The following is an 18,220-nucleotide window of genomic DNA, read 5'->3' as shown; positions in this document are numbered from 1 at the left end:
TGAAATTACAGAAACAATCAGTTTCGATTTCAGTTTTGTTTTTTCACTGGCAATCATATGGAATCGATTACTCAGCCTCAGTTAAGGCAGCCAAATTACTCGGTTTACATAGTCATTGCACATTGATGATTAAGTTTTTATGTTCCTATGGAAATTACTTAATTCAAATTGAGAACTTTACATGCCAATTCTACTCGGTTTACATGGAATGAGATATGTATCAAAATTATGAAGCACTTCCGGTGTCGTCATTGGACGAGTCTTGGTTGCACCGCAGCTGGATTTCATCCATCAACATCCGCGCATCTACACGCAACTCAAAATTGGCCAAAAAACAGAAGCTAATCTCCAGTTTGGAGAGCTCTTGCTCAGTGACTCCGCCAACTTTGGCGACTCGACTATGAGGGAAACTGAGATCTTCAAGTGCTTTGGTCGCCACAAGCAAGCCTGCAAGAACGAGACGATGCATGTTCTTCGGCGTCACCCGGAGGACCTTCTCCACCAAAGCCATTCTCGTTATGTACACGCTCGTAGCAAGGAAGACCGCTGTAGACATCGGACAATATCGATGAAGTCGAATCAAGTAATCCCTGATGGGGATAGGAGGCACCTTTTTCGAAAGGAACTTCCGGGACAATATCGCCAGTTGAAAGGCCTCTTCACGGGTCCTGTCAGCCGCGTGACCGGGATCCCCACAGTGCAGGCCCACCGCCTGCAGATGAGACTCCCCATCGGTCGGAATCTCGCTTTCCGCCGGGGTGGAGCTGGATGAATTGGGTTCGGTGGACGTTGCCGCGAAGTGGGTTTGCAGCTTTTCGAGATTGTTACATAGCATCTGCATTGCAGTCTCCGGGGACATTTCAAAGACTGCTGCAACCCCATTGGGTTGTGTTTGGGCCTCTTCCAGTCCGGCTCCAGCTCCGGCTCCAGCTCCGGCTCCAGCTCCATCGCTCGGAGAGCCGAGTTTCAACAAAGATCCTGGCGATCGCATGCCTTGGGGAGCGATTTGTGTCATGACCGCGGCCATCGTTATCCTTGTTTATTGTACAACACACTCTTCTGGAGCTGTCACTGATTGAATAGCGCACCTGGCACACGGTGGATCTTCGAATAAATATCTCATTTTATGACCCAGGAGAATGCGGGCAGTCACTTCAGCGCGAGGCGATCTAAAGTTGTGGCAAATGAAGGTGTAGAATCAACGGGCGCGATTGAACTGAACGCAACGAGAGCAGCTAATCTGGGAGGGGTGAGATCGATTCGAGAAACTGTGGAACGTATAGGACCTATGGGGGAACCTAGGCAGCCTCAATGTGTCAACATGTACCTGGAATGCCGAAGGGGGGGGGGATCGCGAATCAAAAGACTTACTCTAGGTTCGATCATTCATAGAAGGTGAAACTCAGATGAATTTCCAGATGAGAGAACCTCGGAAGATGGGAGAAAAAGTTGGTAAAGACAAGAGTGGTTCCGGGAAAGATAAGGTCCAACGGAGTCCGGAAGTCCTTTTAACTGGATAAAGTGACAAGTATGTCATGCTCCACATTCTATTGCCTTTCACAACATTCGAAGTGCTTCAAACTCCTAATTGTTCTTATTGAATTCCCCTTTCCTCTAAAAATCCAGCCCAAAAAAAAGATATGATGTACCAAGACAAGTGTACAATACCCAAAATGTGCCCAATTGAACATACATATTGAATCCTCCAAATGTCATTTTTACCGCCAACGATCAAGAGGACCACGCTCATCAATAAACCGCTCTTGTCTGTTGCGGTGATCTCTAAAGTCTCTAAAGAGTTCCGGTTCCAGAAAGCGAGATGGCAGTCCTTGGAATCGTACCCTTCGTGTATGTCCATGCTCTCCATAGGTAAATCGTTTCGAGCTCAACATTTCACGACGCCCAGAATTAATAATATTAGGTCGCTCGGTACAAGGATGCCTCTCTTCTATTACAACTCCACGGCGGGGCTGAAGTTGTGGACTGCGGCTGACAGTCCTGTATGGTCGCCCCTCTGAACGTCCGTTATACCTCGCTATTGGGGATGGCACACGCGTTGTCGTTCGCCTTTCTTTCCCAGCTCTTGTTCTTCTGGTCTTGGATAGTCCTCGTGTGGTGAATCGAGGTATGACGGGGGGTGACATCTCTTCATTCGGTAAGGAGAATAGACGATTTGGGGAAATCCAACGCCCTGCACGTAGAGGTTCCCGTTCAACGACTGGAGTTCGTTCACGGGGGTACCGGAAATGACGGGTTGGAGTTCTTTTGGTTTCTAGCTCTGGACGATTTTCACGGCCTTCATGAATCTCTCGAGGGTATTGGGGGCGAGATCGAGAATGAGACCGCCCTCGCAAATCAGCAAAGGAATTCCTCGGCGAGACGAGCCGATTTCGAGGCACGGGTATTGAGTGACGATCTTCTATTCTTGTAGTCTCCGTGCGGGCATTGCCAAAACCACGGAGTTCATGAACCTCTCGATCCCTTCTGGAACGAGATCGAGAGCGCCCCCGAGACTCAATAAAGGTCCGATCCATTCTTGACGGAGCAAGTCGTGCTCGAGAGGCAAATGGCGATTGACGATGATAAATAGCTTTTGTATATGGAGGGTCCACAACATAAACCCGAGGTGTCTGCGCCCTTGGAAGATTTCTCTCCCTCCTGGGCAAGGTATCCCTGCGGAACCACGAGTACAACCAGTCCTTGTGGGGTCGATTTATGCTTCTTCTCCCAGTTCCCCAGTTCCGGTATGTTTGACGTGGCGAAGACCTCGCGCATCCGACCCAAGAAGAAGAACTTGAATTGGAGTGACACTCGAAGGTTTGGGGTCGTCGACGATCGATATCGAAGTCAGATGAACCGAAGCTCAAGTTGAAGTTGGTACTGGGTGATGACATTCGGCGAGACGTCCGAGGGAAGCTTCTTACACGTATCTCAATGATAAGCATGTCTTTCTCTCTCGATATTCAAATAATGTGTGAACCGCAGGAAAGGACTCGATATATTATATTGATGTTGATGTTGATACTTGGAATAATGCCTCGACCGACAAAGAAATATGTGAACACAGGATTTGATTGAGGAACAAAGGCATGATCAGCGGTAAGAGGATTTAGTGTCTCATCTCTGTGAAAGAGTCAATAGTGAATAATAAGAGCAGTTGAGGTGCCCGGCATGTGGATCAAGTCATAGGCTCAAAGCAGATGATTTTCCTTTATCGTTAGGGCTTAATGTTTGGATTAAAATAGTTTTTCGTCACTGAACAAAGGAAAAAGTTTTGATGGATTCGGTGCATATATATATGAAAGCAGATCAAAGAAGTATGAAATATATATCAAAAGGCAGCAATGCGCTTTGTTATTTGTTGGTTTTTTCCCTTTCCTTTTTCTGTGATAGACTTGTGGCTGATACACTTCGAGGGTCACAGGGCGCATCATTAGCCTCAAAGTCAGCAGGGAAACCACAAGGAAACCACAGGTGACGAAGATGTTAAATCTCAATTATTTTTCAAATTTCGACATGTTAAGCTTGCCATATTTTGAACTGGAATGAATATTCATCAAGTCTGCCTTGTCGTGATTAAATTTCGCGATCGAGGCACGTGAGGGGAATCAAGAGGCACGCATTATATGCCATGCAAGTCTTTCTCTTCTTTTTCTTCTTTTTCTTCTTTTTCTTCTTTTTCTTCTTTTTCTTCTTTGTCTTCTTTGTCTTCTTTGCCTTGTCTTTCTCCCTTTTCAACGTCCAAGAACTATCAGATTCAGTAGTTCTTGTTGTCGGGCATCGAGGTTCATAGTATAGAGGGGCGTAGCCGCTTACAGTTTGCAGTGATTGGTTGGTTCGATTGTTGGTTTGGGTTCCTCCCGCGTCAATGGCGATTATAGGCTCAGAGGTTATGAAAACAAGCCGCAAGGCTTATTGCACGTTTATCACCTGCATATCTCCTCTCTGGCCTTATTAGACAGCATTAGTACTACATTGACTCGCTTCTCAACCCCATCGCTCAAGAAACTTAGCCTGGGTCTTATCCCGCTGATGGAGCACATTGAGGTTCAGCCCCTGCACCCCCTTTTGAAGTGAGGCAAGTTCAGTCTCTAGGCCCAACAATGCGCCTTCTTGTCTAGAATTGCGCAGCGATGTTCCAAATTGGGCATTTCCATGCAATGAAGAGGCCAAAAGCTGTGACGCGCTATCAGAATCGCCCAAATTACTAACCAGAGGCGATTCCGCCGCAATCTCGAGATTTCGGATCGCCTCTGACATGTCAATTCGCTTTTCGTAAAGTCCTTGGGCACCACCATCCTCTACCTGCGGGCGGAGCACGGACTCGGGTGACAATCCAATACGACGCAGGAGATTTTCCAACGAAGGCTGCTCGGGCATTGAAGCGGGTTTGCGTGTAGCCCCGAGGACCATGCCAGGCTGCAGGGACCGCCGCCTAATAGATTCCCGGCGAGAGGAGGACTGGGTCACAAGTTGATTGGTGCTTTCGGCTTGATAGAGGATGGTGATTTGCTCTAATAGTTCACATAAAGATTCCCGGTTTGCTAGCTGTGCCGTCAATTCCTGCTTGGAAAGAGTCATGTCGATTAAAACATCGAGAATCTATTGACACGGATCAGCGCATATCATGCTAGACTAGTAAAAGAAATCGCCGCACCTGTTCCAGCTTCTGCTGTAAGGTCTCCCGAAGCAGGCTGTGCCCATTGTAGATCTCCCGTAGGATGGGCTCGTGGAACTGTTGCTTGGTGGACATCTCAGCCAAGATCTCGATCTCGGGATATAACGCCTCCAGCTCCTCCTCCAATGCAGTGATTGTGGCGCCCTCTGCTCCGGAAAGGGAATTTAGATCTCCAGCTTGCATTGATTCTTCAAGATATAGTCGATCCAAGCGGTAATGGATCTCCTCTGCGCTGTAGTCTGCCAGGGCCTCACTAAGGTGTGCTGCTCGCTTGACAGTAGACGCATCATCGAAATTCGACTTGACTACAGGCATCAGCTTCTCCAGAGTGCTAAGCAGTCTATCGTCATGTTTCAACCGACTGGACAGCAATGATAGAATTCGCTTGCTTTCCGCCCCGGTTTTATCTGTCTCGCTCCGAAAACCAGCATCTAGTTCATCCGAAAGATCGTTTGCCTATAACCTTTCAGCAAGTTGCACTCAGAGTTGGCCGGGGTATGATTACCACAATCGTAATGTTTTGTTTCGCACCTTCATGCTTCTTCCGCAGCCGTGCGATGTCCCGGCTTCTATTTTGTTCCAAGCCCTCCTGCCGGTGCAATTTTTTCTTGAGCATTTCGCATTGTGCGGTTAAAGTGCGAGACTTTTGTTGAATAATTGCTGTGGATGCTTCAAGGGATCTAATGGTGCTTCGCATATCATCCTCTAGAAAGGGTCGTGTCGCATCAAGGCCAGGGTCGCGAAGAATGGGTTGAAGAGCACCGGAATTTTCAAGTTTTGTATAGCTAACCCTTTTGATCAGCTGGATATCACAACCGTGACACTCAATCTTATCAGACGTACAGGCTAAGCTCTTCCGTGGAGAGAAGAGTTTCCGGTCGCAGGTGTTTGGACATCCACTTCGCATTCCCCGGACCAGCGGCAGGGTCTTCCATAGCAGACTCGATCACATCGCGTTTGATCAAGATATCTCGCTCCCTCAGTATCGAGATAATTCCCTCGGTGTTGGCAACCTCCATGGAACTGTGGTATATGTGGCTTGTGGAGTTCGGTTTGCAGCAAGGCGGAGTGCAGCAGTCGACGTGTTTGTTTTTTAAAGAACGGGGAAAACCGGGAATTCAAGAAGATTGGAATGCAATTTCAGAATGACAGTTATGGTTTTAGTTGTGCCAGTAACCTCTAGTCTGGTGAATGGGCTAGGCTCTCTCTCTTCCTCTCGGAGATCGTGCTCCGCGGAGTCTCCGTATCTATAGTCACGTGTATGTATTTATTTATCCAGATCGGGTAACACATCGGATATTCTACTCAACTGTGCAATTTACTATCTCATGGAAGACATGTTTAGTCCACAGTTAGGCTAGCGGTTAAAAAGAGCTCAAATATAGATTATATAACTGTAGATACGAACGCTTCACATGATCGCTGAAGATGAGCAGGATATTAGGTACAGGTTAAAATCAGATGCTCAAGCCCGAACTTTTAGGCTTAATTCGTGGACGCCACGTCGACCTTGGGGTAATACCAAGTTGTGACCGCAATGATGACATAGATCAACACACAAAGGGCTCCCTCTAGGTAGTTTGACTTGCCATCTCGCAAGAAGTTGCTAATGACCAGAATCGACAACACTAGGAGGACAACCATGAAAATCTCGAAATTGAGGCTCATATCCTTGCCTAGACCCCAACCCACAAGAACTGCCAGTGGCGCATTGAGCAGAGCCGTTTGGATGGAAGGAGCCAGGCAATGGAAAAGGGCAAAGTTGATCTGATTATCCCAGGCTTCGTCCACCGCCGTCAGGTGCTCAGCCGCCTTCTCGACCAGGGGAACCAAAATCAAACCCAGAAAGTTGTCGGAGACTCCAAGCGCCACGATATATTCAATCTCTTGCACCAGGAATACCGCCGACATGCTCACACAGGTCAGGGCGACTGTAATCGCCACCAAGCATTCTGCAAAAGTGAGCTTTGCTCTGTTTAATTCTTTATGTTTGTCCTTATTTTGCGCCTCATCTGTCTCCAAGATGTCGTCGAACATTGTGTTGTGGCTGTGCAGGTTGAAAATGAGAAATCTGCCATTCACTTTTAGCATATTGACCTTCCATGGCTTTGGGGGTGAAAAAGATATAACTCACATTACAAATGCCAGGAGGAGCACCACGGCCGTGGCACGACTGATCTGCATGGTGTAATCCTCCAGCATGGCTAGAGTGAACTCTGTATTGGTGGCCGATTTCAGCGTGGAGTAGAAAGCGCTGGGAATCAGCAAGCCAAACCCGGCGACCAACAATAGTCCTGTGCCCACCTCAGCAACGGCCTCATGAAACACCTGTTCATTCCGCCGGAGACCACCAACGAAGAAACACGTGCCCAGACAGAGCAGTAGGTTTGCGAGAATGGATCCGAGAATGGCGGCCTGGATGACGGGAATGAGATTACCCTCGCCTGCTTTGTCATTGTGAAGCAATACCATGAACAGCACAAGTTCCACCGAGCAGCTAATCCCGGTCTCCAATAAAACTCCCAAGGTTTTGGGCAACTTTTTGGCCAATTCTCCTCCTGCAAATCCAAGAACATTCGCGGACGGGACCATGGCGATGTAATTGAGGGCGAAAACCCAGACATGAAGATCGGGTCGCGCGAAGTGCATTGCAATCGCGGCAGGGACAAAGGGCCAGAGAATGTTCACCATCATTGAAGCGGTACAAACACTCTTAAAGACGACCCGAAAGAAATGAATTGGATGAACTCCCGAGCGACCACTCTCTCCGGCACTATCTACTCGAAACAATCCCAGCACATAGCGAGTTGGGTGGTGCTTCTCCAATGTCGGCAAAAATGAGTTTTTATGCGATTCTTTTTCTTGGGTAACGAATAATCCGTCCCCGCCTTCATACGTGCGCGACTCTTCGATTTCGGGTCTGATGGAGCCCATTTTGGTGGTCGATGACTTTAGCGCTGCCAAGGGAACAAAATCAACGAGGAATCTCAGGATCGAAACGAGAGGGGAGAAAGAGGGATATCATAAGAATCACAGATTAGAGGTGGGAAAGAGAGAGAGAGATAGAGAGAGAATGAAAATCAAAAAGACTACCCCGGGGAGAAGCAAATCGTGACGACCTTGGGGGAAAAAGATGAAAAAGCAAGCAGGCGGGTCTCGGGTCTATACAGTAGAGGCGGGAAACAAAAACGCAACTCTCTCCACCGCTGGCAGTACGATATAGCCAATCAGCCCGGGTGCATGAACGAAGATGGAGGACAACAAGGACCCGGTGGTTCTTGGCATCCACGATTGAGAGTCGATCTTCCTATCGCTTGTTTTCTCTGGTGTGTCGTCACTGATTTTTGCGGGGTTTTGTGACAGAAAGTCAACATCACCTTCCCAACCTCCTCCAAAGCGGGGAGATGATAGAGAAAGAGATTTGGATAATTCTTATCTGGCCCGAGGGTTATATCCAGGTCACTCCCAATCATAGGGGAAAAATCCCATGAGCCAGACTGGGGCTTGTGGGGAATGTTTTTGGCATTGCACCGCCACGGTCTTGGCTGCAAGGACGGCAACTCAGCTGAAAAAAGCCAAGATTCTCTGCATCTGCATGGAGTAGGGGTGGAGATAGTCAGCCCATTAGCATCTCCGTACTCCGTACACCGCACTCCGTATAATCAGATAGGATATTCTGCATAAAATAAGGTTAGTTGGTTATTCTCTGAGTAAGCAAAGATCCTTCAGAATCTCTGAGAAGAACGAGAGTAAAAAGGAAAGGAAAGAAGAAACAAATCGAGAGAAAAGTGTGAAGGTTTTTGAGGATCCACTTTTCGTTGTACATAATTTGCTATACGATATATACAATGAAGCCCACACATGCTCATCTACAGACACATACCAATCCATTCTTCCCAGCGACGAACACCAGATCCGAATTCTTCCTCCGAATCACCTTTAACCGCACCACCGACCACATCTACCTTGACTCTAGTTTCATCCTCAAGCATCTTGAAGCTAAAGACACCCTGCGCATCATCATTGCCAAGAACTTCCTCTTCTGTATCCAGAGCAGTGTCTGCACTCGCATCCATTAGACCCTTGGTCTTGGACTTTCGAATCAGATCAATCTCGGCCTCCAACTTCTCCCGCACGGAACCCGGGGGTAGAGCCGTGAACAGATCCTGCTTATTGGCAGCCACCAAGACGGGGATCTCCATGGATCGCTTGGTGGAAGACTTATTCAGCTCCCGCTTCTGAAGAACCAGAAGAACGTCATGCAGATAGGTCGCCGCATCCCGCAAAATTGCTTCGTCGACTAGGGCTGCAGTGTCCACCATGAAGAGCACCCCGCGAATCTTATTCTTCACATCCTTGGAACCAACCATGGACTGAAGCGCCGCAATGCCTTGCGAAGCACGGAGCTTGCCATGGCCGGGAGTATCCTTTACCTGGAATCGAATGGGGTTTCGCGTAGCCTCTTTCAATGAGGGATCATTGACGGATCGGTAGCGGTTGGACGCGGTAGGAACAGTTGGTGGCAAACTCACCGACACGAAGGTCGAGGTCTGAGAGGTGTGAGTAGAAAGTGACTGCTTTGACGCCGGGGAGGACTTCGCCTCGAGCTAAGGAAGTAATCAGCATTTTCAAGAAAGGTGGGAGGAAAGACATAGAGCATATGCTTACCAAGGTTGTGAAAGCGGTTTTTCCTGACCCGCTGGGGCCCAATAACAGGAAGTTGCTCGAGGGCGGCGACGCTGCAGCTTGGAAAAAGAGGACATGTAAAAGAATGGGTACACCAAAAGTGAACAATATCGCGATAGCAATAGCAACTAAATTTCCATCAAAGAGAAGGGTCGCAATCCCTGTCACGGAGTTCCAACTGGCCTGGCTTGACATAGTGGGCTGATGAACGGGTAGAAGGAGATTTGGATTTCCGGAAGCTTAGTAGTAAGTTGTTCGATAGCACGGACCAGTTTTGCTTATCGGATCTTATATGCTCTTATCTTATCGTGTTTTCATATTATTACTGTACTTGGAAAGGGTTGGAATGAAGCTCTAACATACCAATGGACCAAAGGGGGGGGGGGAAGAACTTGAAAATGTGTTACCTTTCTCTTCGCCCTTTGGTCACTTCTCATCTCTAACATACTCTCCATTTTCAATATGAGGCTTTCTGGACTGTGGTCTGCTATATCCCTCTTTACAGCCGCCGCGGCTCAGACCATTAGTGGCCTGACCTTTGACAGTCAAGATGTTGTGAGTATCATTTGGGGCTTTGACGGTGTATTATCGGCACCTTACGACCTCTGGCTTTGTGCTGGAGATGAATCTACAGGTGAATATGTAGGTGGCTTCTAGCAATTTTATCATGGCTTGGTTTTCGGATCTATACAGCTAACAACATTTCATGGATAGGAAACACTAGTGCAAGTTATTAAAGATGTTTCTTATACATCTGGTGACTGGGTGTCATTTCGGGTTGATCAAAGCGTCGGAGGAAATGACCCAAACGCATAGTACGCTTCCATTTCCAGTTATGGATATAATATACCGAAAAGCTGACCTGACCCATCTAGCTTCCTAAAGATTGTTCCATCCAACACGGATGCACCATCTGGGATGACATCCCATTTCACTCTAACCAACATGAAAGGCACTTTCTCCACCAAGGTAGCTGATGCGGTCAAGCTCATGCAACCTATTCCCATATCATTATATATGGTAGACGACTCCAATCTCCTTGATCCCCCTGAAGCCACCCGAAGTTTGAATGCATCCCAGTCTACTTTGGAGTTCCCAGTACCTACTTCAGGCGATGAGCTAGACCGACATGAACTGCGAAAGCGCTTGGCTGTTGATCCCCATACGATCCCATACGGAGAGCAGATGGGCCGGACCAAGTATGCTCCCATGCCGAAGAGAGCGGGCAGCACCATCGCGAACAAGCCAGCAACACCTCAATACCCACCTTTTCCTTTTTCTATCGCCACCACGTATCTCCCTGCTCCCACTGTGGATTATACAGATACCGCATACGCGACATGGACAACCCACAGTATAGAGAATACGGTCCGTATACTGTCATTGATAAGGAGACATTGACTTTATGCTAACCCTTTCTCAGGCGGCCCCGGCTGCGATGCCAACATTAGACAAGAGGATGCAAGATTGGATGGAGCGTCGAAATATTTGATTACGTTTGCGCGGTTGAATTTACCGCAGTGGCAAATCTTAACTTATGAAGCTTTTCACTATTCAGTGTATCATTCACGTCCTCCTAGTTAAATGGAACCAACAACTTTGACTAGTATCATACGAGGATGATAATGGTGTATCTTTCCTCAAATTTTTATTCTCACGTTAAACTTCTATAAGGCATATCACGTTCAATCATGTAAAACTCATGTCCACGCCTATGTCAATATGCAACTCTGACTTTCTAGAACAGTCTGTCCCTCTCCGCGGTCATGGTGATGTTTGGGGAGACTTCCACTCCTCCAGAGCTGGGATTAATGCTGCAGTCACTGGGTGGTTGTGCCGATCTTCAGGGTGAAACGAGATATTGTCCCGCAGTGCCACATAATCGCTATCCGCATAACCAAGCAATGCCTCAATCTGCGTGCTGCGATGGCCCTTGATATGTGCGATCTCGATACTTCCATAATTCACAATCGCTCTACCCACTTCCTTAGGTTCCTGGGCGTGGTGAGGGAAATCCCCATTCAGAGCATCGGGAGAGGGCCGATCCACAACAATTAAGCGTACAGCTTCTTGTTGTCCGAAATGACCCTCGACTCCAAGTACCCCAGCAGGGAGAAGACTCGCCTTATTAAGGAGTGCCTCGTAGGCGCCCTGGTCAATGTATAAAGAGCCATGGGGTGTCAGTCCGTGGAGTAACCAGAATGTTCGAGACTGGATTGGGGCGTCAGAGGGCAGGAATCGAGTGTGGAGAGGGGGTTTCGGTAGATTGGCGATAGTCGCAGCGTCATCGTTCCCGAAATTTTGAAGTGTCTGTAGATACTTGACAATCTCATGAACATTCCCGGGCTTTGAGCTTTTGGTGATAATAGTCGTCACACCGGCACTGGTGCCAAGCTTTGCAGCCACAATCTTGGTGCTCATACCCCCGGTGCCCAGAGCTGAACCGGCGGATGAAACATCAGCCTCCAAGGTTGAAATATCAGAAACGACTTCAATCGGCTGAGCGTCGGGATCGCTACGCGGATTAGCCGTGTATAGGCAGTCTACATCGGTCATCAAGAACAGGTAATCGGCCTTGACCATGGCCGCAGTGATTGCGGAAAGGGTATCGTTGTCGCCAAATTTGATTTCCTAATCACCAATGTGTTAGATCATATGACCTCTTCGATTGTATCTGACAAGAGGAGATTGCTTACGGAAACAGCCAGGGTATCGTTTTCGTTGACAATAGGAATCACACCCATATCAAACAGTTGCTCAAACGTATTCTGGGCATTGACGTATTGTGTGTTCTTCTCTTGGTATTAGTATGGGAGGTCATCAGCAGTAAACAGGATTTTGAAAGCTCACATCGGCAATGTCATTTCTCGTCAGAAGAATCTGAGCAACAGGGACTCGAAGATGAGAGAAGAGGTTATCCCAGAGACTCATGAGTCGGCACTGACCAACAGCAGCAAGTGCCTGTATTCGAGGCAGATAGGTTGGTCTGTCGTCGACATCCATTCTTCGCAGACCAACACCGACTGCACCCGACGAGACTAGAACGACTCGATGACCATCTTTTCGCAGCTTTGCTACCGTTTCCACGATTGATGTGAGAATAGAGAGAATAGGTTCATGTGTTTTCTCGTCGACAATCGAACTTGTTCCTATTTGTAACGCACCAATGTCAGTCCGATTGCGGTCTTTAGTCATTTCGACATTTATAGGTATCCCCCGCACCTAGTTTAATCACAATTGTTAGACCCGACGTGGCCATGGTTGCTGAAGTCCGTCAAGATGTAGTAAACATCCGCTGCCCTAAACACAGACAAATGGAGTGAATGGTCGTGTCTCGTAAATTGAGGCAAGAATTGAGGAACCAGGATTTCAAAGAACTGTTTTGCGTCAGAACAATCGCCGGTTTCTGCCGTACCCCTCCGCCCGGTGAATCTTCGTTTCGCTCCGCGGAAGCGGCTGGAGAGTCTCTACAATCAACATGTCCACTTCCCAATCGCCAGATTCAGCAGAGCCGTCAAATGGCAAGTCCGATACGGGCTACGTGCCCGGTGACGATACTTGGAACCAGTTTCGCAACATTTATCGTATCCTGACCGGCAAGATGTCCTCCGAGGGAATTGAACAGTTCAGAGTTGCGCGAGACCTTCGAAATGAGGCCGATGATTGCAAACGATGCGATGAACAGCGTGACTTCCTCTTGCAGTACAGTACGGCCTCCCTCCCCCATATCGAATCATTTATGTCAGCCAAATTACTAATAGAACTTCTCCGCAAGGCCCGGTTATTCGCTACCTCAGCGATAATATTAAGCAACTAGGAGGCGATCTTCACAGTCACAATATCTATTGTCGTCGATGTACAAATAGAAAAGCGGGTGGTTTTGATCCCGAGTATGGCATCTTGCTTTGTGCCAATGAAATGAAGGATCAAGGTCACTTGGAGGATACACTGGCTCACGAGATGGTACACGCCTATGACCACCTACGGTTCAAAGTGAATTGGACAGATAACTTACGACATGCTGCCTGCTCAGAGGTTCGTTTACCATGCTAAATAGTGATTTTTTTCAGGAAGTTTCTTTAGCTAACCTCCGCCAGATTCGAGCAAGTTCCCTGAGTGGTGAATGCAGATGGTCGCGAGAGTTTTTCCGAAGAGGCCAATGGAAGTTGACTGAGCAACACCAAGAGTGTGTTCGGAGACGAGCCATTCTGTCTGTGAGGGCGCGACCGACCTGCCGGGACGAGGCCCACGCAAAGCAAGTTGTCGATGAAGTCTGGGGTAGTTGTTTCCGAGACACCAGACCCTTTGATGAGATTTACAGATGATACCAAACTCCCCTCGTTTCCCTTACCTTGCAGTATACGGCGCCAAATTATATACCATCCTGCATCTGTACCATAAAGCTTTGAATGTACCATACTTCATTGACACCGAAGAAGAAAGATTAAAAGAGCACATGTCCCGATATCGCAAATGCCTGATCTGGCTATACCCCAGCAAAAAAACACAAAACTCCGAATGATGCAGACCAAGACCCAACGCCTAAGAACTCCGTCCGTTTATCGAACCAAATCGAAAAAAAAGACACATTAAAGCCAATATATCATGCAGATGCCTTCATGCTTTGCCCTCCTTGAAGCCGGAACTCCGCTTTACGTCTTTCACGCAATGTTTGACAATCCAGGGGTGACTTTGGATCTCATCAAGAGGAATTCGCTTCTCAGGGTCAAGTACCAGTAGCTATATATCGTCAGTCAAGCTGTCTTGGAAATATTATAGGTTGAAAACTTACTCTTTTAATGAGGTCCTTTGCCTCAGGGCTGACAAAAGATGGAACGGTCATGTCAGCCCTGGCGATTCGTCGCTGGGTCATAACAGGCGTGTCTTCGAAAGGTGCCTCGCCAACTAGGAACTCGTAGGTCAAGACGCCCAAACTCCAGAGGTCCACCTTTTCACTATAGTAGTTGTCTTGAGAGCCCGGCTTCAGCATCTCCGGAGGTAAATAGTCAAGCGTTCCACACATCGTCTGGCGTCGGTTGTTGGGAGCGTGAACACTCCAACCAAAGTCACTGATCTTGATTTCTCCATGGATTCCGACCAGAATGTTCTCGGGCTTGATATCACGGTGCATTACATGCTTCTTGTGCAAGTACTTCAGCGCTGCCGCCATCTGTGCAATGTATTGCGCAGCCTTCCACTCCGGGAAACGATGCTCCTTACGAAGGTGCTTGTATAGTTCACCGCGACCAGCAAACTCTAGGATCAAGAAGATTCGCTTGCTGTCATGAAAGTGACCGTACAGTCTGAGAACATTGGGGTGACGGAGATTACTCTGAATCTCAATCTCGCGCCGCACTTGCTTCTGGACACCACCTTGTTGGAGTTCCGACTTGTGCAGCACCTTCAGGGCGCATACAAAGCCTGATGACCGTTCCTTCGCAAGATAAACGCGACCAAATTTACCCTTACCAAGAGGCTTTCCAATTTCAAACATTCCAAGATGCAGTTCTCTCGGCACCGATGGGTCGTGAAGCGAAGTTGACGTGCGCTGATCGCCGTTCTCGTCGGTATTCCGGGTCACCACCGTCCCCGAGCCCTTGGCAGGGGATGGTGGGACATTCATTGCGTTGGCCTTTTCATTTGTGTTTTGAAGTGCTAGCTTCAGCAACTGAGCTCGGTTTGAGTTACTCTGCGATGGTCCAAGGCCGGACATCGAAGCAGCTGTCGAGATGGAACCCTTGGGTGCCTAGACTATGAGCATTCTTCATTTTTCAGCAAACATTGAGAAATTGGCATACCTTAGGCTTTCCATAGGTGCGATCCTTCTCGTCCTTGACGGAAAGGTGCTCAAAGCGAGCTTCCAACGTCTTAGTTGCCATTGCAATGTTTATGGAAGCTGTGAACACAACAGCAACAGAGAATCAAGAAGCAACAAAAGTCTTTAAGACAAGTTTAGGAAGAAAGACAGAGCATGGGTCGTAGGTGCCGAGTGTGTGCAAGTCGATTTGGTTGATAGTGGAGAGAAGAAGGAACGGGTGTTTTGGATTCCCGTAATCAATGCTATCTCCCCAGCAACAGCATCGGCCCGCCTCTTTCTCCGCTCCGCGGGGTTCAACCTTCATATCGTTGTTTGATAACGATTTCTTTCCCATGACGACATGTTTTGAGAAATAAAAGAACCATGGATTCCAGATCACTCACTGCTGTGCCCACAGGGCATGCGGCAGTCTATCCTACTAAACGCCCGCAGGAGATCGCCATTCATGGTTTCCGCATCTCCACGCAGAAGCTACCAATCTTAAAAGCAGACCCTATTGAGGAGATGACAAAAAAGCTCGGCATTGCCCCCCCGGAAATGATCTTTGGTGACAACTATGTGATGATTGAGCATGACAAAAGTGGCTGGGGTATCAATTTCAACTCTTTTGATGCCCTTGACCGAGTGGATAAGACTGGACAGTCAATGTTACAAGTGGCTTATTCGAAGGAATGGCAGAAGAGCAGGTAGAACAATTCCGTACTCCAATATACCACATCTATAGAGTTGTACATTGTTGCTAACATCCAATTATCAACAGGGAGAAAACGCATGAAGGCATAAAAGAAGTAGTGAAGCCATTCGACTGGTCCTACAGCACCGACTACAAAGGCACCTTGAGGCCCAATGCACCGCCGTTTGAAGAGACCTCCAAGACGATTCCCATCGAACTCCTTACACGCCCTGATCCTATACTGTTCTTTGATGAGGTTGTTCTCTACGAGGATGAATTGGCCGACAATGGGATCGCCATGTTATCATGTAAAATCCGTGTGATGCCCGAAAGGTTGCTCCTTTTGACAAGGTTCTTCATGAGACTGGACAATGTATTGATCCGCCTTCGGGATACTCGGGTCTATGTGGATTTTCAAACTCGTGAGGTAATCCGGGAATACCAATCGAAGGAGTGTGAATATGAGAAAGTGAGACAGGTATGGGTGAACCCCAATGGAAACACATTAGTACAAACTTCCTCGCTCACCGAATTGATAGATTCTAGCAAGTACTCGGGGTGATATCCCTGCATTGATGCGAGATGCCAATCGGTTATCTGAGATTCTGCCCGTGGTAGAGAAGCGCTCCGAACGAGTCGTCCTGGCGGAATAAGCTCTACCTGCTACCAACTGATACCAGCATTGATGAATATCAATTGAGCGGACCCCTAAAAAAGAAAGAAAGAAAGAAACACAAAATTCCTCACCTAGGGATTGCAGTGGCCATGCTAGGACACCGTATCCGACCCCAAACACAGATGCAGAGAATCGAGAATCAAGATCATGGTAAAAATGCAGCTCATGAATAAAACCACTACACAATCGCAATGAACGAATCGATCAGTTACAATGTACTCTGATATATGAGCATCGTGTAAATAATTTCAAGTACATGTACATGCACATATTGTGTCATATCAGCTTTCAAGTTGTACACATATTATCTAGTATGTAAGACCAAAGACTAAAGAAGTCACATTCAAGTCTTTTTCAGCATCAAATCATTTCAAATGTAAACATATACAGACTGCAGCTATTCACAGGTGAAGCGGGAGTGATGATTGGCCCACTCAACGCAAACCATGCAAACACCTACGATAATCCAAAAAAGATCGCCGACAAGTTTCAATAATTACATCTCGTCCATCAAAAGAAACTATGTCAACCACACGATTGACCTCGTCTGCTCGCGGACTCCGCAGATCGCAGGCCTTTTGCCTTTCGGTATATCATCCAATCAATCCGGCGCTACGACTGGAACACTAACCAAGTCTAGCGACCCTTGTGCCAGCGCGCCTCTCTCTCAACATCAGGACGTACAGGCCACCACGTTGCTTCTAGCACATCGCTTAAGACATTCAACGCAGGAGCCAAATCGCGCCTAGCCCTCCCCCTCCGACCCAACGGCCTCATCCGGAATGTGTCGACAGGGCCAGGAGCTGCAGCTGAAACCTACGTCGCGTATGGAATGACCCAGAAGCTTTTTGAGGCCTGCTCCAGCCAAGCGGATTACAAAGTTCCTCAAGCGTCTCAAAGGGGGGTCGAAGTCCCCACGACGGAATCGGGGGAGCATCTCGGTGTTAGTGATAGTTGGTGGTATCGAGGTGAGTAATGCTCAAGGAGAGGGTTCAACTGGCCAGCTGGATCTAGCCTGGTAGGATACACAAATACTGACTTTTATGTTTTAATAGAGCTTGGTCTTGTACCAACATTTTCCACCTGGTCGCAGATCACCTTCCTGCATATGTATCTTTTGACCGTTCGACTACGTGCCCTCCCCACTCGTGACAGTGTTCAAACCTACTCTCGCCACCTCATCGACCACTTCTCACACAATGCTGAAAACCGCATGGACGTCCTGCATGATCTGGGGAGCCGGTCTATTCGTAACAAATATTTGAAAGATCTCTTCATCCAATGGCGTGGGATTATTGCCGCATATGACGAGGGGCTGGCTAAGGGTGATGCGGTGCTGGGCGCTGCTGTCTGGAGGAACTTGTGGAAGGCCAACTCAGTGGATGCCGATGGGAATGACATTGACTGGACTAAGGTTGCCTGGGTGGTGGCCTATATGCGACGAGTTCTGTCGGAACTATCAAAGATGCAAGAGGCGGACATGGTTTTTGCGTTGAGTAAGGGAAGCACTCAGGAATCGGGTATTTTTGGGTATTCACCCGCGGACAAGAGAATGGCTGGAGGCAATTAAGCCCAGTCTGGACATAAAAGTGCCCTTGGGGGATATTAACCATCTGTACCTTTTTCAGATTCTCTTGGTTTACTACTTTGAAACTCCCACCTTCTAAAGGGTTAATAAGGATATGTATA

At 47.8% G+C, this 18,220-nt stretch overlaps 11 protein-coding genes across 11 annotated transcripts; 5 read left to right on the top strand and 6 right to left on the bottom strand.

Moving 5' to 3' along the window:
- Positions 1-226: 226 nt before the first annotated feature.
- Positions 227-1,027, bottom strand: N7520_000369 (putative cyclin-dependent protein kinase complex component; the record flags this gene model as incomplete). The annotated part of the gene is made up of 1 exon (XM_057134304.1): positions 227-1,027. The coding sequence occupies one exon, from the start codon at positions 1,025-1,027 to the stop codon at positions 227-229; it is 801 nt and encodes a 266-aa protein (XP_057000240.1).
- A 682-nt stretch (positions 1,028-1,709) lies between these two features.
- Positions 1,710-2,431, top strand: N7520_000368 (uncharacterized protein; the record flags this gene model as incomplete). The annotated part of the gene is made up of 3 exons (XM_057134303.1): positions 1,710-1,848; positions 1,997-2,155; positions 2,202-2,431. The coding sequence occupies 3 exons, from the start codon at positions 1,710-1,712 to the stop codon at positions 2,429-2,431; spliced, it is 528 nt and encodes a 175-aa protein (XP_057000239.1).
- Positions 2,432-3,987: 1,556 nt separating this feature from the next.
- N7520_000367 (uncharacterized protein) lies at positions 3,988-5,697 on the bottom strand (the record flags this gene model as incomplete). Its single annotated transcript, XM_057134302.1, has 4 exons — positions 3,988-4,602; positions 4,658-5,134; positions 5,184-5,463; positions 5,522-5,697. The coding sequence occupies 4 exons, from the start codon at positions 5,695-5,697 to the stop codon at positions 3,988-3,990; spliced, it is 1,548 nt and encodes a 515-aa protein (XP_057000238.1).
- A 466-nt stretch (positions 5,698-6,163) lies between these two features.
- N7520_000366 (hydrogen/calcium exchanger domain-containing protein) lies at positions 6,164-7,612 on the bottom strand (the record flags this gene model as incomplete). The annotated part of the gene is made up of 2 exons (XM_057134301.1): positions 6,164-6,749; positions 6,813-7,612. The coding sequence occupies 2 exons, from the start codon at positions 7,610-7,612 to the stop codon at positions 6,164-6,166; spliced, it is 1,386 nt and encodes a 461-aa protein (XP_057000237.1).
- A 935-nt stretch (positions 7,613-8,547) lies between these two features.
- On the bottom strand, positions 8,548-9,559 carry N7520_000365 (signal recognition particle receptor subunit beta; the record flags this gene model as incomplete). The annotated part of the gene is made up of 2 exons (XM_057134300.1): positions 8,548-9,285; positions 9,347-9,559. 2 exons carry the CDS (start codon positions 9,557-9,559, stop codon positions 8,548-8,550), a joined length of 951 nt encoding a protein of 316 aa, XP_057000236.1.
- Positions 9,560-9,826: 267 nt separating this feature from the next.
- N7520_000364 (putative beta-1,6-glucan biosynthesis protein (Knh1)) lies at positions 9,827-10,856 on the top strand (the record flags this gene model as incomplete). The annotated part of the gene is made up of 4 exons (XM_057134299.1): positions 9,827-10,006; positions 10,079-10,179; positions 10,240-10,732; positions 10,788-10,856. The coding sequence occupies 4 exons, from the start codon at positions 9,827-9,829 to the stop codon at positions 10,854-10,856; spliced, it is 843 nt and encodes a 280-aa protein (XP_057000235.1).
- Positions 10,857-11,128: 272 nt separating this feature from the next.
- Positions 11,129-12,559, bottom strand: N7520_000363 (glutamate 5-kinase; the record flags this gene model as incomplete). Its single annotated transcript, XM_057134298.1, has 3 exons — positions 11,129-11,995; positions 12,061-12,159; positions 12,215-12,559. 3 exons carry the CDS (start codon positions 12,557-12,559, stop codon positions 11,129-11,131), a joined length of 1,311 nt encoding a protein of 436 aa, XP_057000234.1.
- Positions 12,560-12,842: 283 nt separating this feature from the next.
- N7520_000362 (mitochondrial inner membrane protease ATP23) lies at positions 12,843-13,689 on the top strand (the record flags this gene model as incomplete). Its single annotated transcript, XM_057134297.1, has 3 exons — positions 12,843-13,071; positions 13,140-13,399; positions 13,462-13,689. 3 exons carry the CDS (start codon positions 12,843-12,845, stop codon positions 13,687-13,689), a joined length of 717 nt encoding a protein of 238 aa, XP_057000233.1.
- A 292-nt stretch (positions 13,690-13,981) lies between these two features.
- N7520_000361 (aurora family serine/threonine-protein kinase) lies at positions 13,982-15,243 on the bottom strand (the record flags this gene model as incomplete). Its single annotated transcript, XM_057134296.1, has 3 exons — positions 13,982-14,104; positions 14,157-15,101; positions 15,163-15,243. The coding sequence occupies 3 exons, from the start codon at positions 15,241-15,243 to the stop codon at positions 13,982-13,984; spliced, it is 1,149 nt and encodes a 382-aa protein (XP_057000232.1).
- A 302-nt stretch (positions 15,244-15,545) lies between these two features.
- Positions 15,546-16,508, top strand: N7520_000360 (TIP41 family protein; the record flags this gene model as incomplete). The annotated part of the gene is made up of 3 exons (XM_057134295.1): positions 15,546-15,868; positions 15,943-16,333; positions 16,395-16,508. The coding sequence occupies 3 exons, from the start codon at positions 15,546-15,548 to the stop codon at positions 16,506-16,508; spliced, it is 828 nt and encodes a 275-aa protein (XP_057000231.1).
- A 545-nt stretch (positions 16,509-17,053) lies between these two features.
- On the top strand, positions 17,054-18,101 carry N7520_000359 (uncharacterized protein; the record flags this gene model as incomplete). Its single annotated transcript, XM_057134294.1, has 3 exons — positions 17,054-17,119; positions 17,172-17,499; positions 17,587-18,101. The coding sequence occupies 3 exons, from the start codon at positions 17,054-17,056 to the stop codon at positions 18,099-18,101; spliced, it is 909 nt and encodes a 302-aa protein (XP_057000230.1).
- Positions 18,102-18,220: the final 119 nt, after the last annotated feature.

This window comes from Penicillium odoratum (assembly GCF_028828045.1).
Source record: "Penicillium odoratum strain IBT 22623 chromosome Unknown utg000001l_segment0_segment0, whole genome shotgun sequence".
Classification (NCBI taxonomy): Eukaryota; Fungi; Ascomycota; class Eurotiomycetes; order Eurotiales; family Aspergillaceae; genus Penicillium; species Penicillium odoratum.
Note: the sequence above shows the minus strand (reverse complement) of the source record. Positions and strands in the feature narration are given on the sequence as shown.